We start from the raw sequence: 26,608 nt of genomic DNA, 5'->3' as shown, positions 1-26,608 counted from the left end.
TAACCAGCTGCTGTGATGTCTTTTAATCAAAGAACAAAATTAAAAAAAGGAAATCAGTAATTTAGAATTTAGAGTTTAATAACTTTATTAAATTAAGCTATATTTTCTTGCTGAAGGGCACAGGTAGCTATATGACATTTATTATAATGGGGTTATGTGAAGACTGTTTTGAGTTCACTTAAATTAGAAGTTATTTTTTAAAGTCTAATACATGTTAAATTGATAGCTCTTAATTATACTGTAATGTTGAATGGCTATAGTCAACGTTTAAATATTAGGGGGAAAATTCATAGAGACATCAGTTGGTATCAGTATGGAAGGATTTTCCGGGCTATTTTCAAAAGCAATTGCAAATTGTATTTTCAATTGCGTTTTCCACATGTGGGCGCATAAATTGGGACATAATCCAAATGCAATTGCAAATCTTGCATTTTCGCTTTCACGAACGCACAGTGACTGCCACATTTCAAATGAAGAAGCAAAGTCCATTTGCAACTGTATTCTCATGTCTTACGAGTTATGAGCCTGTCATATTTAAATAGCAATACTAATTACCACATTTGCCTTTTCACTTTCTCTGCATTGCGCATGTAACCTGCCAAAACTCAAATGAAATCGCAATTACTTTTGCATTTAAATTTCTGATGTCTTCACGGAAAGCTGTCAATCAATGTGAGGGGGCGTGTTTGTATTGGGAGGTAACGTCACTCACAGACGACCGTGCCGAATGCTTTGATCAATAGAAGTAATCGTTGAAGGCTCCGCTAAAGGCAGCTGTCAATCAGTTTGTGCATGTGTGAACGAACAGACAACCTTCTTGGCACAATACATAATTCTGTCTTTTTTACCCCAAATGCAGCAATTATACCCTGCTAACAGCGGGAGCAACAATGGTACGCACAATAGGTCAATATTCACTATTAACGAAACGCATTTCACCGATTTCAACATCTCTCACTCCGATTGATGCAAATTAGTAAACAGACAGTACAATTCTACACTTACAGCACATTTTACACACGTCCCGTGGGCCGTGGCACCAAAGCGTTGTGCAAGTCTCAAGATCTCTCACTGTGTACAGCCACCCGACACTTCAATTGATGCACATGATTTTTAATATTAATTCACTTTGGCTGTCGTTCTGTGACAGCTGCGCCTAGATCGTTGGTGTGTAGACTCATCTAGGGCAGGCAGAGTAGGAGTAGCAGCATTTTCTGTTTTGTTACGTGCATCAACTGGAGTGTAAACAGACTGAGAAATCTTGAGGCAGGTGCTCTGTTATAAGATAGGAATAAGATATAGGTGGCAAATAGGTAATGTTTGTTTATGTGCATCGGAGTGCAAATAGTAAAAGATCTTGAGGCAGGTGATGCGCTCTCTATTACTACGGAAGTTTTAAGCGGCCATGCATTTTTTCCCCCTTGTTTTCTCAACATAACAAAAGTTGTTTTCTAGTTATCACAACTTATTTTTCTCACGAACTCAACATAAAACTTGTTCTCTAAGTTACACAACTGCGCCAGCAGGTGGCAGTATAGAACTACTGATGGGGAGTTGATACTGTATCAACTAAATCTTACTGTACGCGTTTTGGGACAGAGGACCTTCGTGATCGTAGGTCTCAGGAACATGTCAGTTCATTACTGACATTTAATTAAACTTATAAATGTTAAATGCTTAAATATGATAATTTTGCTTGAAATTGAATGTTTTTGTTACGTTATTACTGCTGCACGTCTCATCACAGTTTCTTACAACGACGTATTTGTAATGTGAATCTTATTTTTAATCTTTATTGTTCATAAATATATATTAATAAGAAATGTGATTTGCATATGATTTAATTTAGTTCAGTGATGTTGTACAGTGTTGTAGCCTAATCTTTTGTATTTTCTACATGTGTAGGAAACCATACGTGTAGAATTGCACTGTCTGTTTACTCATTTGCATCAATCAGAGTGAGTGAAACAGTGAGAGATGTTGAGACAGGTGAAAAGTGTTTTGTTAATAGTGAATATTGACCTATTGTGCATACCGATGTGGCTCCCGCTGTTAGCAGGGTATAATCGCTGCATTTGGGGTAAAAAAAGACAGAATTATGTATTGTGAAAAGGCAAATGTGGTAATTAATATTGCTATTTAAATATGGCAGGCTCATAACTTGTAAGACATGGGAATACAGTTGCAAATGGACTTTGCTTCTTCATTTGAAATGTGGCAGTCACTGTGTGTTCGCGATTTGCAATTGCATTTGGATTATGTCCCAATTTATGCGCCCACATGTGGAAAACGCAATTGAAAATACAATTTGCAATTGCTTTTGAAAATAGTCCGGAAAATTCTTCCATATATCAGGGATACTTGCCTTCAGTCATAAGAAAGATGCCATTAAACAAATATTGAAAAAATATACTTTCTTTACGTTGTTTCTACATTAATTTAGAGATTGAATGTGAAATTAAATTATTGCAATATAAAAGCATAATTAAAAACTTTAAATGTAAGGTGGGATTATTCGCGTTTAAATTCAGAAAAAAAAAGAAAAATGTAAGATTAATTAATTTTTTTAAATCGCCAGCACTAGTGTGTATGTGTGTGTATATATATATATATATACACACACACACAGGTGCTGGTCATATAATTAGAATATCATCAAAAAGTTGATTTATTTCACTAATTCCATTCAAAAAGTGAAACTTGTATATTATATTCATTCATTACACACAGACTGATATATTTCAAATGTTTATTTCTTTTAATTTTGATGATTAGAGCTTACAGCTCATGAAAGTCAAAAATCAGTATCTCAAAATATTAGAATATTACTTAAGACCAATACAAAGAAAGGATTTTTAGAAATCTTGGCCAACTGAAAAGTATGAAAATGAAAAGTATGAGCATGTACAGCACTCAATACTTAGTTGGGGCTCCTTTTGCCTGAATTACTGCAGCAATGCAGCGTGGCATGGAGTCGATCAGTCTGTGGCACTGCTCAGGTGTTATGAGAGCCCAGGTTGCTCTGATAGTGGCCTTCAGCTCGTCTGCATTGTTGCGTCTGGTGTCTCATCTTCTTCTTGACAATACCCCACAGATTCTCTATGGGGTTCAGGTCAGGCGAGTTTGCTGGCCAATCAAGCACAGTAACACTATGGTCATTGAACCAGTACCTCCCGTTTGGTACCTTTGGCAGTGTGGGCAGGTGCCAAGTCCTGCTGGAAAATGAAATCAGCATCTCCATAAAGCTTGTCAACAGAAGGAAGCATGAAGTGCTCTAAAATTTCCTGGTAGATGGCTGCGTTGACTGTGGACATCAGAAAACACAGTGGACCAACACCAGCAGATGACATGGCAGCCCAAATCATCACTGACTGTGGAACTTCACACTGGACTTCAAGCAACATGGATTCTGTGCCTCTCCACTCTTCCTTCAGACTCTGGGACCTTGATTTCCAAATGAAATGTAAAATTTACTTTCATCTGAAGAGAGGACTTTGGACCACTGAGCAACAGTCCAGTTCTTTTTCTCCACAGCCCAGTTAAGATGCTTCTGACATTGTCTCTGGTTCAGAAGTGGCTTGGTAGCCCTTTTCCTGAAGACGTCTGAGCGTGGTGACTCTTGATGCACTGACTCCAGCTTCAGTTCTCTCCTTGTGAAGCTCTCCCAAGTGTTTGAATCGGCTTTGCTTGACTGTATTCTCAAGCTTGCGGTCATCCCTGTTGCTTGTGCACCTTTTCCTACCCAAATTCTTCCTTCCAGTCAACTTTGCATTTAATATGCTTTGATACAGCACTCTGTAAACAGCCACACCTTTCAGTAATGACCTTCTGTGACTTACCCTCTTTGTGGAGGGTGTCAATGTTCGTCTTCTGGATCATTGCCAAGTCAGTAGTCTTCTCCATTAATGTGGTTTCAAACAAGAAGAGATACCCAGAATTTATACTGTAGGGATGGTCATTGATTCAAACTCAAATGTAAATATTCTAATATTTTGAGATACTGATTTTTGACTTTCATGAGCTTTAAGCTCTAATCATCAAAATTAAAAGAAATAAACATTTGAAATATATCAGTCTGTGTGTAATGAATGAATACAATATACAAGTTTCACTTTTTGAATGGAATTAGTGAAATAAATCAACTTTTTGATGATATTGTAATTATATGACCAGCACCTGTATGTATGTATGTATGTATGTATGTATGTATGTATGTATGTATATATATATATATATATATATATATATATATATATATATATATATATATATATATATATATATATATACATATACACACACACACACACATATACATACATACATATATACACAGTGGATACGGAAAGTACTCAGACCCTTAAATTTTTCACTCTTTGTTATATCGCAGCCATTTTCTAAAATCATTTAAGTTCTTTTTTTTCCTCATTAATATACACACAGCACCCCATATTGAAAAACACAGAATTGTTGAAATTTTTGCAGATTTATTAAAAAAGAAAAACTGAAATATCACATGGTCCTAAGTATTCAGACCCTTTGCTCAGTATTTAGTAGAAGCACCCTTTTGATCTAATACAGCCATGAGTCTTTTTCGGAAAGTGCAACAAGTTTTTCACACCTGGATTTGGGGATCCTCTGCCATTTCTCCTTGCAGATCCTCTCCAGTTCTGTCAGGTTGGATGGTAAATGTTGGTGGACAGCCATTTTTAGGTCTCTCCAGAGATGCTCAATTGGGTTTAAGTCAGGGCTCTGGCTGGGCCATTCAAGAACAGTCACGGAGTTGTTGTGAAGCCACTCCTTCGTTATTTTAGCTGTGTGCTTAGGATCATTGTCTTGTTGGAAGGTAAACCTTCGGCCCAGTCTGAGGTCCTGAGCACTCTGGAGAAGATTTTCGTCCAGGATATCCCTGTACTTGGCCGCATTCATCTTTGCCTCGATTGCAACCAGTCGTCCTGTCCCTGCAGCTGAAAAACACCCCCACAGCATGATGCTGCCACCACCATGCTTCACTGTTGGGACTGTATTGGACAGGTGATGAGCAGTGCCTGGTTTTCTCCACACATACCGCTTAGAATTAAGGCCAAAAAGTTCTATCTTGGTCTCATCAGACCAGAGAATCTTATTCAGGTGTTTTTTAGCAAACTCCATGCGGGCTTTCATGTGTCTTGAACTGAGGAGAGGCTTCCGTCGGGCCACTCTGCCATAAAGCCCCGACTGGTGGAGGGCTGCAGTGATGGTTGACTTTCTACAACTTTCTCCCATCTCCTGACTGCATCTCTGGAGCTCAGCCACAGTGATCTTTGGGTTCTACTTTACCTCTCTCACCAAAGCTCTTCTCCCCCGATAGCTCAGTTTGGCCGGACGGCCAGCTCTAGGAAGGGTTCTGGTCGTCCCAAACGTCTTCCATTTAAGGATTATGGAGGCCACTGTGCTCTTAGGAACCTTAAGTGCAGCAGAAATTTTTTTGTAACCTTGGCCAGATCTGTGCCTTTCCACAATTCTGTCTCTGAGCTCTTCAGGCAGTTCCTTTGACCTCATGATTCTCATTTGCTCTGACATGCACTGTGAGCTGTAAGGTCTTATATAGACAGGTGTGTGGCTTTCCTAATCAAGTCCAATCAGTATAATCAAACACAGCTGGGCTCAAATGAAGGTGTAGAACCATCTCAAGGATGATCAGAAGAAATGGACAGCACCTGAGTTAACTATATGAGTGTCACAGCAAAGGGTCTGAATACTTAGGACCATGTGATATTTCAGTTTTTCTTTTTTAATAAATCTGCAAAAATGTCAACAATTCTGTGTTTTTCTGTCAACATGGGGTGCTGTGTGTACATTGAGGAAAAAAAATGAACAAATGATTTTAGCAAATGGCTGCAATATAACAAAGAGTGAAAAATTTAAGGGGGTCTGAATACTTTCCGCACCCACCCATATATATGCATCTCAATAAATGTCGTGAAAAAGTTTATTTTTTCTTGTAAGTTATTTCAAAAAGTGAAACTTTCATATATTTTAGATTCACTGCATGTAAAGCAAAACATTTCAAAAGTTTTTTTTTTTTTTTTAATTTTGATGATTAGAGCTTACAGCTCATGAAAGTCAAAAATCATTCTCTCAAAATATTAGAATATTTACATTTGAGTTTCAATAAATGACCATCCCTACAGTATAAATTCCGGGTATCTCTTGTTCTTTGAAACCACAATAATGGAGAAGACTGCTGACTTGGCAATGATCCAGAAGATGAACATTGACACCCTCCACAAAGAGGGTAAGTCACAGAGGGTCATTACTGAAAGGTGTGGCTGTTTACAGAGTGCTGTATCAAAGCATATTAACTCTCTGGGGTCGACGGTATCGCTGGCGATACCAGATAAGTTTTTTTAAGATCAGTGCAAAAGACACTAAAAACACTCTGTTGATTTTGGTCATACAAATAAGTGTTATACATCAATCGAAACTGTTAAGTGTCTACTTTTTTTTGTGTACACACACAATAAAAACACAACTTTGTGCTTTTGGAAAAATAAGAAAAAAAAACAGGGTGCGCTCTTTGTCTTCTCCGTCTCCGCGAACTGTTTTTAGAAACGCGTCACTAAAATGAACTGTAACTCAGCAAATACTCAACACAGAGACATGGGAGTTATATCTATAGAAAGCAACATGATGTTCAGTCTTTCCAGTCTGACTCATTATCTCTAATGTGATCCCGCCCCCGCGCGCCTCGCGCCGTTCATATGTAAATAGCCGCGTGGGATGTGCGCGCGTGCAAACGCCCAACATAAACAAAGAAGAGATCCTCATCGCGGCTACTGTTACTGTTCGCGCTGAGTAAAGGAAGGATTTCCCTCGAGGAGATCAATCTGATGAGTAAGTAATGTTTCTTTTTTGCATTAGTTAACGTTTTATTGTGACAAAACTTGAACAGATTTACTAACAGTTAGTTGGGTTTTTCCCAAACGACAACCTGATGAATGCTACACGTCTAAGAATGTTTAGACCATGTTTATTATTAATACTCTGTTCACAAATAGATTTTAATAGCGTGCTAAACAATAATAATTAGTTTCTCAGATATAAAATATCATTTTTTATAGTACAAAGTACATCCTTTTATTGTACAAAGCTTGCTTGAGTCTGTGGCTACAGAATCATATCATAGGCTACTATAAAATCATACATACTAGACTATATGACTACAAAATCATAGTTGGGTTTTTCCCAAACTATAATTCCTGACTACAATGTTTGAAATCGTGTAAAATATTTTGAATATGATGGGCAATTTATTTTATTTAAATTTCTTACGGCGCGATGATGTTTTCATGCTCTATATAAAACAATAAAAGTAATATGAGTCTACACTGTAACGTGATGAATGCTACGAGTCTAAGTATGTTTAGTACGTTTATTATTAATAGCCTACTCTGTTCAGAAATAGATTTTAATAACGTGCTAAACAATAATAATTAGTTTCTCAAATATAAGATTTATTTATCTTTTTTAATGATAGTACAAAACATGTGTGAGTCTATGGCTACAAAACACATATACATACATATATATATATATACATATATATATTGTGACGGGAGGAGCCAACGACAGACACAGTGGGTGTGGCGTCAGGCCTCGGAGAGGCTTTTATTAAACAAAATTGATAAAATAAAGTGTCCAGGGGAAGAAGTGTCCAACAAAACGGGGGGATCTGGTGTCCTCGTTGTGCTGCTGGGTTCATGAAGGAGGGCAGTGTTCAGAAGGGGACGGGTCCAAGGAAGGGGCGGAGTCCGGTGGCCGTACGCGCTCCCGCACTGGTCCGGTTACGAGGGGCAGCGGCTTCTTCTGAGCGGCGGCTCTTCCTCTTCTTCCTCTGCCTTTGGCGGGACTTGAACGGCACGGCATCCTGGTCCGACGGCCGTAATACGGGTGCGGCTTTCTCACGGACCGCGGGTTTTGCAGCTAACATCTCCGGTGGCGCGACGTCCCTCTACGCACCCTTCCTGGACCCACGAGGACACCAGCGTGCATGCACGGGGGAAGAGACCGGTCTCTCGAGGAGAGGCGCGCTCGGCATTTAACGACGGCGGTGATGAGGCTTCATTCAGTCCAGCTGTGCCTCATCACACGCCGCCATCCCACGTTGATCCCACGCCCCTCCTCTCATCCACCCACTCCAGTCGGGAGCCTGGTGAAGGGCGACGAATAAGGGACGGGGTGGTGATGATGATGAGGGGGAGGGCCACCGATCCGTCACATATATATATATATATACAGTGAGGAAAATAAGTATTTGAACACCCTGCTATTTTGCAAGTTCTCCCACTTAGAAATCATGGAGGGGTCTGAAATTGTCATCGTGGGTGCATGTCCACTGTGAGAGACATAATCTAAAAAAATCCAGAAATCACAATGTATGATTTTTTAACTATTTATTTGTATGATACAGCTGCAAATAAGTATTTGAACACCTGAGAAAATCAATGTTAATATTTGGTACAGTAGCCTTTGTTTGCAATTACAGAGGTCAAAGCGTTTCCTGTAGTTTTTCACCAGGTTTGCACACACTGCAGGAGGGATTTTGGCCCACTCCTCCACACAGATCTTCTCTAGATCAGTCAGGTTTCTGGCCTGTCGCTGAGAAACACGGAGTTTGAGCTCCTCCAAAGATTCTCTATTGGGTTTAGGTCTGGAGACTGGCTAGGCCACGCCAGAACCTTGATATGCTTCTTACAGAGCCACTCCTTGGTTATCCTGGCTGTGTGCTTGGTCATTGTCATGTTGGAAGACCCAGCCTCGACCCATCTTCAATGCTCTAACTGAGGGAAGGAGGTTGTTCCCCAAAATCTCGCAATACATGGCCCCGGTCATCCTCTCCTTAATACAGTGCAGTCGCCCTGTCCCATGTGCAGAAAAACACCCCCAAAGCATGATGCTACCACCCCCATGCTTCACAGTAGGGATGGTGTTCTTGGGATGGTACTCATCATTCTTCTTCCTCCAAACACGTTTAGTGGAATTATGACCAAAAAGTTATATTTTGGTCTCATCTGACCACATGACTTTCTCCCATGACTCCTCTGGATCATCCAAATGGTCATTGGCAAACTTAAGTCAGGCCTGGACATGTGCTGGTTTAAGCAGGGGAACCTTCCGTGCCATGCATGATTTCAAACCATGACGTCTTAGTGTATTACCAACAGTAACCTTGGAAACGGTGGTTCCAGCTCTTTTCAGGTCATTGACCAGCTCCTCCCGTGTAGTTCTGGGCTGATTTCTCACCTTTCTTAGGATCATTGAGACCACACAAGGTGAGATCTTGCATGGAGCCCCAGTCCGAGGGAGATTGACAGTCATGTTTAGCTTCTTCCATTTTCTAATGATTGCTCCAACAGTGGACCTTTTTTCACCAAGCTGCTTGGCAATTTCCCCGTAGCCCTTTCCAGCCTTGTGGAGGTGTACAATTTTGTCTCTAGTGTCTTTGGACAGCTCTTGGTCTTGGCCATGTTAGTAGTTGGATTCTTACTGATTGTATGGGGTGGACAGGTGTCTTTATGCAGCTAACGACCTCAAACAGGTGCATCTAATTTAGGATAATAAATGGAGTGGAGGTGGACATTTTAAAGGCAGACTAACAGGTCTTTGAGGGTCAGAATTCTAGCTGATAGACAGGTGTTCAAATACTTATTTGCAGTTGTATCATACAAATAAATAGTTAAAAAATCATACATTGTGATTTCTGGATTTTTTTTTAGATTATGTCTCTCACAGTGGACATGCACCTACGATGACAATTTCAGACCCCTCCATGATTTCTAAGTGGGAGAACTTGCAAAATAGCAGGGTGTTCAAATACTTATTTTCCTCACTGTATATATACACACACATACATACATACACACACACACACACAGATGTTCCTGATATTAACATGCTCACAAATGTTTTTTTTTTTTTTGGGTTGTTTGTATTTTGAGTCAGATACCAGCACCAGATGTATCCTTGATGTCTCTTCAAACTGTTTTCCTCTGAGAGTGCTGTACCTACACTGATATTCTATGTCAAAACAAGCTCCTTTTCTACTGATTATGTTTTTTTCTTCCTCCGCGAAGTGCATTCAAATCGTTTAATGCACAGTTAGCCGTTGATTATCCCATTTATGCCATGGCCATTTCCCAGCATTCACATATTAAAGATGTTAATAATATTTGAGCTGCAATATTTGACCGGAACGATAAAAATGACGGTTATTTTCGCCTGTATTACTATTCAACTGTAACTGTATGTTACTATGGTTACCAATGTTTATAGGAAGCGCATTAATATAGAACGTGATTAAACTCACCTGGAACTACCTGTGCGGTTCAATGAATTTAATCAACACCTGCCAGCCAATCAGAATCGAGTATTCAGACAGACCATGGCATAAAAAGCAACAATTATCGATATTGTGTTAATTTAGTGTGTGACGATTGGCGATAAACGCAATATTTAAAATGAACAGCATTGATAACACCACATGTAAATACTCCAGCGCCAGTACCTGGTTGACCTCCAGGTGGCAGTATTGCGCCTTAACCCTGACACCTGTCAAACAATTAGACGCAGTGCACGCAGGCTCAGCTACTCCGAGAAGAGCCATGTTCATCAGAGTAAGTTGCCATTATTTTAATAGTCATTAGAATGGGAAATGTTACATTAACCTGTTAACAGAGGTTTTCTGTGTTCATATATTTAAATAAAGGGTGATTATTTTAATAAGTACCGTCTTTTCTTTACTCATCTTATTTTTGTATTTGCAATCAATACGGCCTGTGCGTAGTAACACTTCATTTCATTGTTCAAATCTGTTAACAGTTACACGATTAAAACTGATCTTGAAAAACGGAGCGACCACATTGCTACATTAAACTCTGTAAAAAATGTTCAGCTGGTAGCAGTGCCATGCACTTAATGCCTCATCTGCAGTCGTTCTAGATGCACGTTAAAACTGCATTAGCAGCGCTCTTACTGCATGACTTCAGTGGTGCCGGCGCAACTATAGGTTAAAGAGCTTAAAATATGGGTATACAAGCTAACAGGTTAAAGTATCAGTTTAGATGTTAATATGGCAACACTTTACAATAAGGTTCATTAGTTAACATGAAATGAGAATGAACAATACTTCCACAGCATTTATTAATCTTAGTTAATCTCAATTTCAGCATACTAATGCATTATTAAAATCACAAGTTGTGTTTGTAAACTTTAATGCACTGTGAACTAACATGAACAATGAACGACTGTATTTTTATTAACATTAACAAAGAATAATAAATATATTGTTAGTTGATACATTAATGTTATCAAAACACGTTACAATAAGATGTAATGTGTTACCATTAATATTTATTCATCATACTGTTGAAATTGACAGTATTTTTTCTCGTTATTTCATAGGAGCTCCAAAGAAAACAGAGAAAGCTAGAGTCTTGTGCCCTGCGTTTATCAGTATCCTTATGTTCGTTGGGTGAAAAAGAAAAACTCAATAAACAAAGTAAAAAATAATTTGACTGATATTTGCCATGTTACATAAATCTTTTGTGTATCAGTCTGTAAAATTAATAAATCAGAATTGGGGGTTCAAATAGGCCTCTGGGCTCTGGAAAATAGAAAGACTCACTATTCTAATGCACTGTAGTGTTTGTATTAAAGTGTGTCTATTGTATTGTTTGTTTATCGATGTGAATTGATGCGAGACACGCTGTGAGATCCAAGACAAATTTTGGAAAGAATTCCAACAATAAAGTGTAATTGGATTGAATAATTGAATTGAAAAAGTAATATTAAAGCTAACAAATGACTCTAGTTTTATTAATTTAACAGACCTTTGAAGTTTGGGCAAAAACTCATGGAAGTGATGTGTTTTCGTGCATTTTATTTTTTCATATGGTGATTATTTTTAATGTTAATCGGGTCAATTTTGATCAAGAACAATGCACTGTGACTTTAATTCATTATATAGAAGTGGAAAAGAAAACGGAATGTGTTGTGGAAAAAGATGGGGAGAAATGCAGCCACAAAATCAAAATAAATAAATGTAAATTCAAATCGGAGCGTCTTCCGTGTCTAGAATGGATGTATTCTTGAGTTTATAAGGTAACAATAATATAATAAGATAACCTTGTTTGAAATGGGTTTGGCTAAAAGAAAATTTTGGTTTCGTCTATACTACTAGGTACTTATACTATATAGACTAAATGTCATCAGTTTTCGTCAACTAAAACTAGACAAAAATAGTCATGGATAATTCTGACTAAAATAAGACTAAAATGCTCAGACTTTTAGTTGACAAACTTGACTAGACTAAAAAGAGTATGTGACTAAAACTAATAAAAACTAAAATGACAGCTTCAAACAAAGACTAGACTAAAACTAAAATTAAAACAGGCCACCAAAAACAACACTACTGTGATTAATCATGATTAATCACAAATTTAAAATACTAGGATTTACCTGTAAATGTGTTGAAATAAAGATGCATGACAAACTAGTTTAAGGAAACAGAACCTTTCACACTTCCACCAGGTATGAGACATGCTTATTATTCTTTTGTTTTTATTCACCCATTATCAGCCTTTATACTGGCAATAAAATGTTTACCAAGCCACATTGCTTCAATCTCAGTATACATTTACCCAACTATTACCAAAAGTATTTCTAAATAAATACAACAAAACATTTTCTTGCGACCTTATGTGAAGTATTATGACAAAATGCATTATGAAGAAGAATTGGACCTGTTCTGCAGCTGCATTAGAGCTAATATTAAAGGTCCCATGGCATGAAAATTTCAATTTATGAGGTTTTTTAACATTAATATGAGTTCCCCTAGCCTGCCTATGGTCCCCCAGTGGCTAGAAATGGCGATAGGTGTAAACCGAGTCCTGGGTATCCTGCTTCGCCTTTGAGAAAATGAAAACTCAGATAGCCCAATCTGGAATCTTCCCTTTATGTCGTCATACGGGGAAAGGTTACCTCACCTTTCTCTGCTTTGCCCGCCCATGAGAAAATGAGCTACTACCGTGCGAGTCGAGCGCTGCGCAATATTTTTTTTTTCCTCGAGAGACATCATGGCTTGCAAACGAGCGAAGCATGGCAGTTGCTCAGTGTTTGGATGTATTTTTTTAGTTCCTTCATCCGAGCCTATGGTTAGCATCAGCTACATGATAATAACTGTAACAGCATACATAAAGGCTAGTTCACACTACAGGATTTTAAGCCCAATTTAAGCCCGATTTACAAGTTAACGAGCTCGCCGACAAGTCGGGCTGTAATCAGGGGAAAATCAGCGGGTGATCGGCGCTCCGCAATCTTTATGTGTGAACTACACAACGATGCATCAAAGATGCTCTCTGACTCGTCGCTGACACCTCGCCGACGCCAAACAAATATCTAGCATGCCAAATATCTGGACCAGTCGGCCGACTCGAAATCACGTGGTGTCAGGTGTCGTGACGAGCTACAGCCAATGAAAGAGCAAGGCAGACCGTTCGCAAAACCCGCCTAGTTACTGTTGACATGACCGACAAACAATGCAGCACTCACACTCACACTGCACACGTGTTCTCACACAGTGAAAAATACATCGCAGATCAAAGAGGAAACTGACCAAACGGACAGAGAAGACAGAGCAGGTTCCTTCTAATATGAAACAAGATCTCAGGACTCTCAGCTTTTAAATTGAGTTATTTGTAAAGAAATTCAAACTATAAATACTGTTTTGTGGCTTTTCAATGTGTCGTGACAGATCACTGTATTGCCTCAGTTCAAACACGTGAACCGATTGTCTTTTCATATTTACTTAATGCACAAAATGAATATGAATAAACATCAGAAAGTGTTTTATTTAAACCGCAAAACACACCATTTTTCAAATTGAAGTCCACGGAAGTTAATCTGCTCTTCTGTCTGAGTTAAGGCTAGAAGGGATACAGCTGCAGCTACTGGACATGTGCATTTACATATTTTCCGAGCCAACAATATAACGTGAAACCTATAAAAAATAGTTTTAAAAAGCACATGGCATCGTAGTTTCATCACTTTAGAGTGTCGCAGTGACCGTCTTTTTGCAGTAAAGGACCTGTCATAGTTTAATGAGTGGGAAGATGACATGATGCGTCGCGGTTAACCTGCATTGAAAACAGATGAGCGCACATGTGCATATAAAGCTCCTATTCGGGGCGAAGTTCATGGGATTTTGTCCACAGAATGATAAGAGCACACGTTTAAACATATTATTTTATTATTTCTCACTCAGTATTTTAACTTAAGCGCTGCATCCATGCATACAGCACCAGACATGACAGATTTTCTGGTGCACAAAACAAGTAGACTGTAAAGGAATACCTTAGCTTATTGCTGTTACCATGGCAGCCAACAACAGCACAGCTTATCCCTCCGCACATATTTATATTTAGTTATATTGAAAAAGTTTCAATTCAGTCGATCTTTTTTACTCCGTTTTAACATGTATTTCTATGAAGAAAGGCAGCAGCGGCTGCACATAATATAAGGCTTCTGATTGGTCAGATCGCATGTCAATCAAGCTCTTTGCGAACGGTCAATTCTCGAGTCAGATTCAGATTCTGGGTCAAACTGAAAAGCTTAAACGACTGTGTGTCTATGAGCCATTGCGATACATTCACTGTCAACATTAGCACATGGTAGCGCAAGCTGGTTAAGGCCACACACCCACCCTCCACCTTGCCCCGCCTCTCTCCTCCTCATTAGCATTTAAAGCTACAGACACAGAAATGGCACATCCTAAGGAAAGCTCATTGTGGGACTGGCTCGTAGTGGCTGAAATTCCGCACCAAGGCTGAATTTCGGGAAAGAGACTTCAGATACAGTACTAGGGACCACTTAGGCCTATATAAAAGCATCCAAAAAGCAGCATGTCATGGGACCTTTAACATCATGCTTCATAAGACAATTTATGAGATTAATAGTACACTTTTACTCCGAACTCACTTCAAACCACCATCGAGTGTTTGTAATAAATTCCTTTGGCGATCACGTGGAATTAGGTCGTTTACTGTTGTTAAAATATGCTATTTTTAAATATCGCTTTACAAATTAGCATTTCAGATGTACACATTCAACTCAAGAAAGTCACATAAAAATATCCTATCGTAATCGTGTGTTTATCATCTTATATAATCTACACTCATTGCCAAAAATATTGTCACCCTTGGTAAATATGATCAAAGAAGGCTGTGAAAATTAATCTGTATTGTTGATCCTTTTGATCTTTTATTTAAAAAAATTCACAAAAATCCAACCTTGCATTGGATAATAAGAATTTAAAATGGGGGGAAATATCATTATGAAATAAATGTTTTTCTCAAATACACGGACACAATTATTGGCACCCCTAGAAATTCTTATGAGTAAAATATATTTTAAAGTATATTCCCATTCATATTCACAATTTTGAGCACTCCAGGGTGATCATGAACATGAAATTATCCAGCCATGGCTTCCTGTTTCACAGAAATATAAATAGGAGGGAAAACAAAGGCCAAATTCCCTTAATCATCCATCACAGTGAGAAAAACCAAAGAATATATTTCTGATGTGCAGCAAAAGAGAATTGAGCTTCACAAAGTATTGAAGTTGCTGTTTAAGAAAAGAGCTAGAGCAGTGAACATTCCCATTTCCACCATCAGGTCAATAATTAAGAATTTCCAATAAACGCAAAATCTTACGAAACTATGTTTGGATCTTCCAACCGTACAATAATCCAAACACAAACCTCAAAAACAACACAAAAATGGGTCAATGAGCACAAAACCAAGCTTCTGCTATGGGCATTCCAGTCCTCTGACCTGAACCCTATAGAAAATGAGTGGGGTGAACTGAAGAGAAGAAGCACCAACATGGAGCTGGGAATCTAAAGGGTCTGGAGTGATTCTGGATGAAGTAATGGTCTCTGATCGCTTGTCAGGTGTTCTCTAACCTCATCAGGCATTATAGGAGAAAATTTACAGCTGTTAAACTGGCAAATGGAGGTTTCAAAAAGTATTGAATAAAAGGGTGCCGTTAATTGTGGCCAATGTGTATTAGAGAAAAACATTTATTTCATAATGATATTTCCCCAAGCGGCAATTATGCACAGGAATGAAAGGAATTCATTACTATGCACATATCCAAAAAGGAATTGTTGATATCAAGAATTGAATTGTTGATATCAAGAATTGAATTGTTGATATCAAGAATTAAATTGTTGATATCAAGAATTCAATTGCTGATATCAAGAATTCAATTGCTGATATCAACAATTTAATTGCTGATATCAACAATTTAATTGCTGATATCAACAATTTAATTCCTGATATCAACAATTAATTCCTGATACTCCCGCTCCCTCTCTTGAAACCAACACGGAAGTGACTAAAACTGCAATTCATCAACTGGCCGCTAGAGGCTGGCTCCAAAAGGGAGTCAGTCCCATAGACTTTCCATGTTAAAATGCCCAACTTTACAGCAGAAAAAAAACATGTTTACAGCCTGGTACAAAAAATGATTTTAGTCTATATAGGTAATTTTGCCCTTCATGACAACTGTGAGGGGGGTGAATTTTTATTATAACTCATCCGTTTAAATTATATCAAGCCTTAAAGTTCTGCATAATTAAGGGCGTGGCCACTTGAGTGACAGGTGGATTGCCGCTGCGGTCACCACTGTTGCGCTTGACAGGCGTGGTTTCAGCAACCAGCTTCACCCCCATCCTGCCTTTTTGCCCATTTTCGATTATCCGGGAGTGATGTGCTGCCAAGATGGCGACGGCCGTCTCCGCCCACTTTGAGCTTCAAAAATGCTCTTTAGCAAACCTACAGGTGACGTCACGGACACTACGTCCATTTTTTTTTTTTTACAGTCTATGTATTTCCCCCCATTTTAAATTCTTATTATCCAATGAAAGGATAGATTTTTGTGAACTTTTTAAATAAAAGATCAAAAGGATTAACAATGCAGATTAATTTTCACAGCCTTCTTTGATCAAATTTACCAAGGGTGCCGATATTTTTGGCCATGACTGTATATATTATAGAAATATTAAATAATTTATTACTTTAAATTATTTTATTTTTACATTGTACAGGAGGCCCGGAAAAAAAAAATGTATATGGAAGCAGACTCACCTGAATGTTACAAATTAAATTAGTAAGTTAGTCAAACACTACAGTTTCTTAACGAGCTTAAGTTAAAAATGTGATATCTACTTTGTTGGGATCCTGATTAACAGAAATTTAGAAATTGCTTCTATAGACCTTTTTCCTGAGTAACCGATGAGCGGCGCCATGACGGATTCTAACTTCCGTTTGGGTGCTCTCGTGTTCCGGTCTCCATAGAAATCCGTTATGGCGGGGTAAAAAAAGATTGACTGAATTGAAACTTTTTCAATATAACTAATAGGGGTGGGAGATATGAGCTAAAATTCATATCACGATATTTTCCACTGTCCAGACGGTATTGATATTATATCGCAATATGAGAAAAAAAAAAATTGGAATCACATTTTAGTAGACCTTAGTTAAATTAGAGGCAAAATAGAATGGTCTGACTTTAGATGTGTGAAATTATGCTACATAAAGGCTGGGGTATACTTCACATTCCGCGTTCAGTTCCGTCTTGCGCACAACCACGTCCGCACAGCTTTCTAAAGTATACTCAACCGCGGATGAGTGAGGACCATACCTGTCAACATTTGGGTACCAAAATCCGTGAGACCCTCGCGCGGGGGGGTGTTACACATAAGTACATACATAATAAATAATTATTAATAAAAAGAATAATAACGTGACTTACTCATGTTTCTTTTTTATTATTATTATTTTATTTTAATTTTTTTTAATTAAACAGAAACACTGCACAGCAGTTAAACACCGTGGAACAAATTACATTACATTACATTGTAACATTGTACATAACATTAACATTGTGTGTTTATAGTATGTGTTGCCCTTTTGTGCCTCGGCTGCACGAATGTGCCGCTGTGATTTAATATGCAGAGATATGTCGTTTTTCAGACCGTGTCCGATATTAAAATTAGTGTGACACACTTTGCAAAAGGTGTGGGCGTTGTTTACATGGCTTCGAGACAAGAAATTAAATTCTTCCATCCAGCTGTTCTTAAATTTACACAAATATTTTTCTTCGCCGGAGCACCACCTGACTCTTCTCCCTCCATTCTACCACTGATGGTAGATTCAATTTCCCGCGTCTACTACTTGCGTAGAAATCTACAGCACAACTGGGTTGTAGGTTGCCAGGTTGAGGTCACAAATTGTTTGAAATTTGTGTATTGTGTCGATTGTGTGAGGTGATGCGTTGGGTGAGGCGTTTCATACAAGATCTGGCAACTGTACAACCTTGGAATAAAATATAGATGTGTTTATTCATATAACTAAATTTGGGCCATACAAATTACGGGAGTTTCCCGGGAGAAATAACAAAACAGGAGGGGGGCGGGAGATGGGTGTGAAATACTGGAGACTCCCAGGAAAAACGGGAGTGTTGAGAGGTATGGTGAGGACGGACAAGCTCGACACATGCGCAGTACCACCAACTTGACTTGTCTCAACATTGTCTCAACATTCAACATTCTCTGTCCTGTATTAACGGCCGTTTACAGACTTTTACAACACACATTACATTTTGGGAAATTATTGTAATCCAGTTTGTGTGCCGTTCCGAAAAAAGCCGATTGTGTGTTTGGAGCAAAAAATATACGGTTCTGATTTATGTCCGATCGAGCGGGGCATCCCTGATAGCATACGTACATCATGGAGACGTCTATTTGACGTCTGCATTTACATCTGCAAGACGTATTTTTTAGGGTGTTTGCTCATCTGCAATACGTCTGTAGGACGTTTCCTTTTAGATGTCAAATAGACGTCTATTAGATGTCTTTAATATGTTTATGATTTAGAATGGATGTAAAACTGACATCTGAAAGACGTCTGTCAGACGTTTGTAGACAGCAGATGCTTTCCAGATCAAGAGATTTTTAACAGACATCTTGCAGACGTACGTGTGCTATCTGGGATCTCTCTCTCTGATGATGCAGTAACGACCGCGGGGGAAAAAATCTTTGTTTGTCCACCCACTGAAATCCATGAATATGTAACGGTATCCACGGTATAGCAAAATCCATATCATGGCACAACATAATACCGGTAGTCACGTTAATACCGGTATAACGCCCACCCCTAATAACTAAATATAAAAATGCGCAGAGGGTTAAGCTGTGCTGTTGTTGGCTGCCACAGTAACGGCAATAAGCTAAGGAATTCCTTTAAAGTACTTGTTTTGCGCATAGATGTATATATATCTATGGTTTTGCGTACCAGAAAATCTATCATGTCCGGCGCTGTATACATGGCTTGCAGCGCTTAAGTTAAAATACTGAGTGTGAAATAATAAAATATGTTAAAATAATGTTTGCTCATCATTCTGTGGACAAAATCCCGTGAACTTCGCCTCGATCGGGAGCTGTATGTGCGCTCATCTGTTTTCAATGGAGTTAACCTCGCATCGCTTCATGTCATCTTCCCACTCATTAAACTATGACAGGTCCTTTACTGCAAAAAGACGGTCATTGTGACACTGTAAAGTGATGAAACAATGGTGCCACATGATTTTCAACATAATTTTCACGTTATATTATTGGCTCTGAAAATATGTAAATGTGACTAGAAACCGGAAATGTAAAGCATCGTTCTAGTCAGGCGAAACTTCTGCGTTCAGAAAAAGGTCTATAAGGACTTTTTATAGTTTTTTAAAATAATGCTAGTTTATTTCAATTCAAATTAAGTAAGAAAATAAAAAACATAGCTACTTTGGCTTCAATAGCTTTAATCACCTGCTGAACTCTCCTCTGCAGGCTGGACTATAAACAGGTAATGTGAAACAAAAGATCAGGTGCAACATATTGAAAATCAGGATAAGACCAAACCTTTGCAAGTTCTTCAATCTCATTGCCAAAATTAGATTCTCCCTCTGGAACCTCCTCATCTTCAGGAGTTTGATCATCATCATAATCAGGCAACAGCATCTCTGTTGACAGGTCAAATGGGATTAAATCATGAGTATGTATAAAGATATGTTTTACCATGATAGAAAAACTAGTAATTGTCTTACCTGGGCTTGAACTCCCCAAAGAGGGCTAAAAATAAAACATCAGTTTATTACTTTTTTTAACAACAAAAGGAAATCTATGCAATCATTATTTGTAATTATCATTCTGTAAAACAAAAACTGTTATGCTGTAACAGTTGGATAAACAATAACTTACAGCAGGCCAGTGTTAGAACATCCATGATAAACCATGCTTGTGTGTACATTTGTTTGTGTATGTATGTGTGTGTGTGTGTGTGTGTGTGTGTGTGAGTGAGTGAGTGAGAGACAGAGAGACAGTCACTCTAAGAATGAGCTCCTGAAAAATTACAAAAGATTAAGCCAAAAAGTATGTGCCCCCTCAGATTTTTGAGCCAAGTGGATTTTGAATGCAGCTTCCAAAAGACAAAAAAATAGCAGATTAATATTTTCTATATTTGATACAATCACACCAGCATCATATCATATCATCAGCTGCTAAATTCAAATCTGTGTTCGCTGACTGGCGCTGAGCCAGATACAGATGCGTTTGTACAGCGCTGCATTATAACCAATCACACATGATGCTGTTGAGCTTATGAATGCAATGACCAATCAGAGGTGTTATCGCTAAAATGCGATATTTTCTTCCTCGCTGACTACCTCTTTCTGGCGAATTCTCTCGTCAAAAACAACAGTGCGCAAATGTGTGTACGAATTAGGGGTGGGCGATATGGAAAAAATATTTTTTTAGAAATATCACGATTCACGATTTTATCACGATTCTTTGTCATGTTGGTTTTACTATTGCAAGTTATCTGAGCATTACAGCCAAACTAATTTCCCTATTATAAAGACAGCCTTTTAAGGTAACAAAAAAAAAAGAAAAAAAGAATGGCAGATATTTAGGCCAAAGTGGGTGAAGATAAAAATATTATTTTGGGTGAAGATAATAAAACTTTATTTTATCTTTCTTATTAAAAAAATAAGAACAAAGATACACATTACAACTACACATAATATACAAATAAAACAAACAGTAATTTATTTTCAGGTACAACAGGTGTATTTAGCGTGAATGAACAAATATAAAAATAAAACACTATATAGACTGATTCCTAAAGCAACTGTATTAAAGTTTTTCAGTCAAGAGTGGTATTGAGTGATTTTTCTCTTTGTGTTTTGTTGTTTTATTAACATAGTAGATAACAATTCTGTCATCTGTCTGTCAATTCTGTCAAAGTGTTTTATTTTTATACAATCATTTACTCAAAATTAGTTTTAAACCTGAGTGAATTTCTTTCTTCTGCTGAACATAAATGCTATTTTGAAGAACGTGGAAAACCAAACAGCTGCTGGTCCACAGTGACTTACATATGATTTTTTTCCTACTATCAAAGTCAATGTGGACCAGCAACTGTTTGGTTAACCACATTCTTCAAAATATCTTATTTTGTGTTCAGCACAAGAAAGAAATTAATACAGGTTTGGGACAACATGTGAGTGAGTAAATAATGACAGAAATTAAATTTTAGGGTGAACTATCCCTTTAATGACAGTCGGCTGTCCCTTTAAGACCTGAACGCATCTATACAGGCACGCATCAGTTTCTCTCTCATCTGTTTACTTTAATTTTAGACATAACCAACTGAGTCTATATGTAAACCTTGTGTGTTTTGACAGTATTAGCGCAAAAGATAACTTAGTTCAGTAATAAGGCGCTGTTAGACAGGCTTTTTAGCGTGTGTGCTTCTGGTGAATGAGCTCAGAAAAAGCGCACGTCAGACCAGCGCTTGAATGAAACATTTAACCGGCAAGGCTTGTATGCAAATAATGTACTTTTGCAATCGCAAATAAGTGCAGTGTCCTGCCAGAGTAACTCTACCGCTGTATGTCGTGTTGTACAGCAGCGCCAGAACTGTAATTGATATAATGTGCGCTGTAGCACGATACTACGATATTTCTTCAAAAGCAGATCGTGGAGACATTTTTATCGTCTACGATCAAAAATCGTCATATTGAACACCCCTAGTACGAATCTGTAAAATATTAATTTCATAGTGTAAACAGCTTCAGTGATTTTAATGGAGGTTTTTGAGAGTGCTTGAACTCCAGACTGTCAGTGAAAATGTTCTTTGATAATTTAAATGTTCTTTGCTCTCTTTCTGTACAATGAAAGCGTTATGATTGGTAGCCTAACTTATATTTTTATTCACATTAATTTTCAATGTTAAATTCACATTAAATATAAAGTCAGTCGTGTTAAAAATGTAATAGCATGACATCTGTTAATTAAGTAATCAGACAGGTTTTTAATACATATTTAATAGATTACATTACTTTGACGATCGCCCACTATAGATCTACTAACATAATTTATAAAGGAGAGAATCAATCAACCATGTGCTGTTGTGGCTGCTGTGTGTCACATGACGACCCCCATTATAAGCTAAAAGCTAAAGTTAACTGCAGTTCTGGCTCTGTGCTAAGTTTGATCACCATAGCAACCCTGGCGCAAACAGATTGCAGGAAGGTGTGTTACCCAGATAAGTGCAGAAGTGTACAGGAACGAAAAAAACAATCCTGATGTTCTGTACGCTGACTATATTCAACTCAATGGGAAAAGAATCAAGAACAACATCTTCCACACCACTATGATTAATGTCTGGAAATTGGCCATCTGTGAGGAATACAAGCATGTTTTTAAAGAAGGAATTGGCCGAGGTGGAAGATTAACTACTTCTGAAGATGAAATGCTAGACACAGACAACCCCATTCTCACTATAACTTACTATACTAAAGGCACCTTCCTTCTGCAAGGCAAGCCTAAACTCATTTGAGGATATTTTCCCCCTGCTAATATCCAGAGTAGCGAAGGAGACTCATGTGAACTGAAACCTGGAATCGAGGACTCACAACACCCATATTCAAGAGTGGGAGACAAATCAGACTCAAACAATTACAGAGGTATTTGTGCAAGCAGTAATCTGGGGAAGCTGTTCTGCAATATCATCAACACAAGACTTGTACACTTCCTAACAATGTCCTCCGTAGAAGTCAAATTGGATTCTTACCAAAATTATAGAACAACAACCGCATCTGCACCCTATACACCCTGCTCGACAAATACATTAACAAAAACAAAAACAAAATATTTGCTTGCTTTGTAGATTTCCAAAATGCCTTCAATTCAATTTGGTATGAAGGTCTGCTGTCAAAACAGTTATTGGGGTAAAACATACAATATTATAAAAACAATGTATTCAAATAATCAATGCACAAAAACTGGAAATAAACTAACAGAATTCTTCAGTCAAGGGCAGGGTGTGAGGCAGGGCTGCACACTATCACCGACCCTCTTCAATATTTACATTAATGAATTGGCAAAACTCCTGGAACAATCAACAGCACCTGGCCTCACACTACATGACTCCAACATAAAGTTCTTGCTGTTTGCAGATGATCTGGTTCTGCTGTCTCCAACAGAAGAGGGTCTACAGCAGAACCTAGACATCCTGCACAAGTTCTGTCAGACCTGGGCCCTGACTAGTAATTCTAACAAAACTAAAGTACTAACATTACAGAAAAGACCAAGATGTCAGGGAAAGAGACATATTTTCACCCTTGGTATGACCAAAATTGAATATGCCACAAACTACACATACCTCGGGCTGAAAATAAGTGCAACTGGTAAGCTTAAAATCTATCCAAATTGAAATACCAAATAGAATCTGGCTCAAAATATTCCAGTCAGTCATGGAACCTATTGCATTATATGGCAGTGAGGTATGGGGTCCTCTCCTAAATCACCAATTTGAAAAATGGGACAAAAATCCAATTGAAGCCCTGCATGCTGAATTCTGTAAGAGTAACCTCGGAGTACAGAGGAACACTACGAACAACGCATGCAGGGCAGAATTAGGCCAATACCCTCTACTAATGCGCATTGAGAAACGAGCCATCAAATTTTGGAAACACCTAAAAATGAGTGACCCCAACTCTTACCATTTTAAAGCCCTTAAACGGGTCATCGGATGCACATTTTCCACAAGTTGATATGATTCTTTAGGGTCTTAATGGAAAGTCTATAAAATACTTTGGTTAAAATTTCTCAATCGTAGTGTAAAAAACACATGCCTTGTAAACAAAAAAATTCATAAAAGTGTTACTGAGAAACTGACGAGTAACACAGTTTCAGTGCAGATTTCCCTCGCGGTTTGGACTTTGAACCCTGGCTAACGAGACCGCATCGCGAGCTCCTGCAGCGCTGTTTGAATGTAATTCATGCATGTATTAGAAAACATAATATTCTGCAGGGTATTTAATTGTTTAAGGCCATTTCGCGATTTTAATCATCAAACAGTAACCAGCAACAACCACCCCTTCCTCTTCTCATGGAGGACATGCGATGCAGTACTAAACAGTCTCTCGCTGTCGGTGCTTGTAATGATTTTTGCGTCTTTCTCGGACAGTTTTAAATACTCCCACACTGCCATCATATTTGCTGCATTAGTGCGTGTCTCTATTTGATCGCGTCACGTCATTGTTCGGTACAATTCATTCGGTCTTTTTGCTTTTTGCTCAAGATTTCTCTAAATGAGAAAAAGAAGAAATTGAAATTATGCATACCAAAATTTGTAAAAACATCTTAAAAGTTAACAGAGCAACCCTACACAACTCTGAATTAGCTGAATTAGGACAATACCCATTATTAATTAATATTCAAAAGAAAGCTCTGAAATTCCACCAGCACCTGAAATGCAGTGATCCGAGCTCTTACCAGGCTGAAGCCCTGCAGTGGCAGGAGCAGAACCTTTTTACAGCTGGTACTCAAACTACACCCAAACCAGCACAGCACAATCTGGCCCAACCAAATCACACAGTTACAAAAACAAAATTACATTGCCTTTGGAAAGATGGCACTAAAATACAAAAGAAGATGGAGCTGTATTTACACCTGAAAAGAGACTACAAACTAGCAGAATACCTGAGCTGTGTAAAAGATCACAAATTAATAAAGACACTAACAAAATACAGACTGAGTGATCACTGTCTGGCTATAGAGAGAGGACGGCACTGACAAAGAAGGGCAGCCACGAGAACAGAGACTGTGTTCACTGTGCTCACAGAAAGAGGTGGAAACAGAGGAACATTTCTTACTGCACTGTGATTACTATCACAACATTAGAGCTGCATATTTCCCCAAATTCCAACAAATTAAACCAAATTTTATGGCATTAACAAATGCAGAAAAATTAAGTCACATTTTAGGAAAAATTCCAAAATGATCACAACAGCAGCAATATATGTATCAGCCCGTCACAAACTAAGACTGCCTGCCAGTGGACAAAACTGAAGCTAGATAATTTATTAAATGTTGTACAAAGGTTTTTTTTTTTTTTTTTTTAACAATGTCTTAAATATTTTTCTTGCATCATGTTTGTGGAAAAGGGGGGTATACATGTACTTATTTATTTTACAGATCTATTCTTGTTTTGTTTATGTATTATATAATCGTTTGTTCCTTATTCATGTAATGGACAATGCTTTGGCAATAAGTTACTGTGCAAGTCATGCCAATAAAGCTCATTTGAATTGAATTGAGAGAGAGAGAGAGAGAGAGAGAGAGACTTTGGAAGTTGAGGCTGGTGTGTTGCTAATACTTTGCCTAGCATTGATTAAGAACACTCTTTTAAGTACAAATTAAGTAATAATACAAAGTAAAAAAAAAAAAATCTATAAATTCAGGATTTAGCACAAATAATCAGTACAATCATCGGTGTTTATGTAAATATATTAGAGTTAATTAATGTATGGTAATGTATTTCAGAATGGTTATAATAGAGCAGCAGGCTAACTGGAGACAAGCTAACTGCTATTAACTTTAGAGAAATAAATTTCAAAGAATTCAACGCGTCTTTCGATCTAAAACACGGCATAACTCAATAAGAAATATATACAACGCAATGTACTTTTCAAATACGTTATCAACTATATTTTTCCGTTAATTGCAAATAAACGGTTATTTATTTTTGGAAAATAATGAGAATTTCCTTCTTACCTCCGCCATATTTACAGCGCTGCTGAGGGTCAGCGGAATGTGGGCGGAGTCAAATGAAATCCCCGGATGTTCTCTCTTTCTCTCCCTCTCTCTTGCTGCCTCCCAATGTGCCTACTTATACTACGCCCTTAAAGTATGTACTCTTTTGGTGAAGAAAAAGTACACACTTTTGAGTGTGTAGTAGAAGAGTAGGCAAGCTTTGGGACATACTATCACGTCACACAACTGCGTCTTTAACAGACCGCTCCGTCGCATCTTGTTACACGCACCCTAGCTGTCACTGTAAACTGGCCTGTCAATCATCTTGTCACTGTTAACATCCTCCATATTTCATTTTTATACCGTATTGGAGAGAAAAAATTATCTGCCAGTCTGTTCTCTTTCATGGCAAGAACTGCGCTC

At 38.1% G+C, this 26,608-nt stretch overlaps 1 protein-coding gene across 5 annotated transcripts in view; it reads right to left on the bottom strand.

The window, feature by feature from the left end:
- mier1b (mesoderm induction early response 1b, transcriptional regulator) overlaps positions 1–26,318 on the bottom strand; it is a 170,313-nt gene extending 143,995 nt beyond the window's left edge. For 2 of the 5 annotated variants that reach the window (XM_058755179.1, XM_058755189.1), the window contains exons 1-3: positions 26,207–26,318; positions 20,191–20,215; positions 20,006–20,106 (exon numbers count right to left, since the gene is read on the bottom strand). In XM_058755179.1, the coding sequence (XP_058611162.1) occupies positions 20,006–20,106; positions 20,191–20,215; positions 26,207–26,215 (135 nt within the window). In that variant the 5' untranslated portion in view covers positions 26,216–26,318. Of the gene's footprint in view, positions 1–20,005; positions 20,216–26,206 lie in introns of those variants that run through there. The other 3 variants (XM_058755160.1, XM_058755170.1, XM_058755198.1) reach the window with 2 other exon arrangements.
- Between the last annotated feature and the right edge of the window lie 290 nt (positions 26,319–26,608).

This window comes from Onychostoma macrolepis, chromosome 02 (assembly GCF_012432095.1).
Source record: "Onychostoma macrolepis isolate SWU-2019 chromosome 02, ASM1243209v1, whole genome shotgun sequence".
Lineage (NCBI taxonomy): Eukaryota > Metazoa > Chordata > Actinopteri > Cypriniformes > Cyprinidae > Onychostoma > Onychostoma macrolepis.
This window is presented reverse-complemented; position numbering and strand designations above follow the sequence as displayed.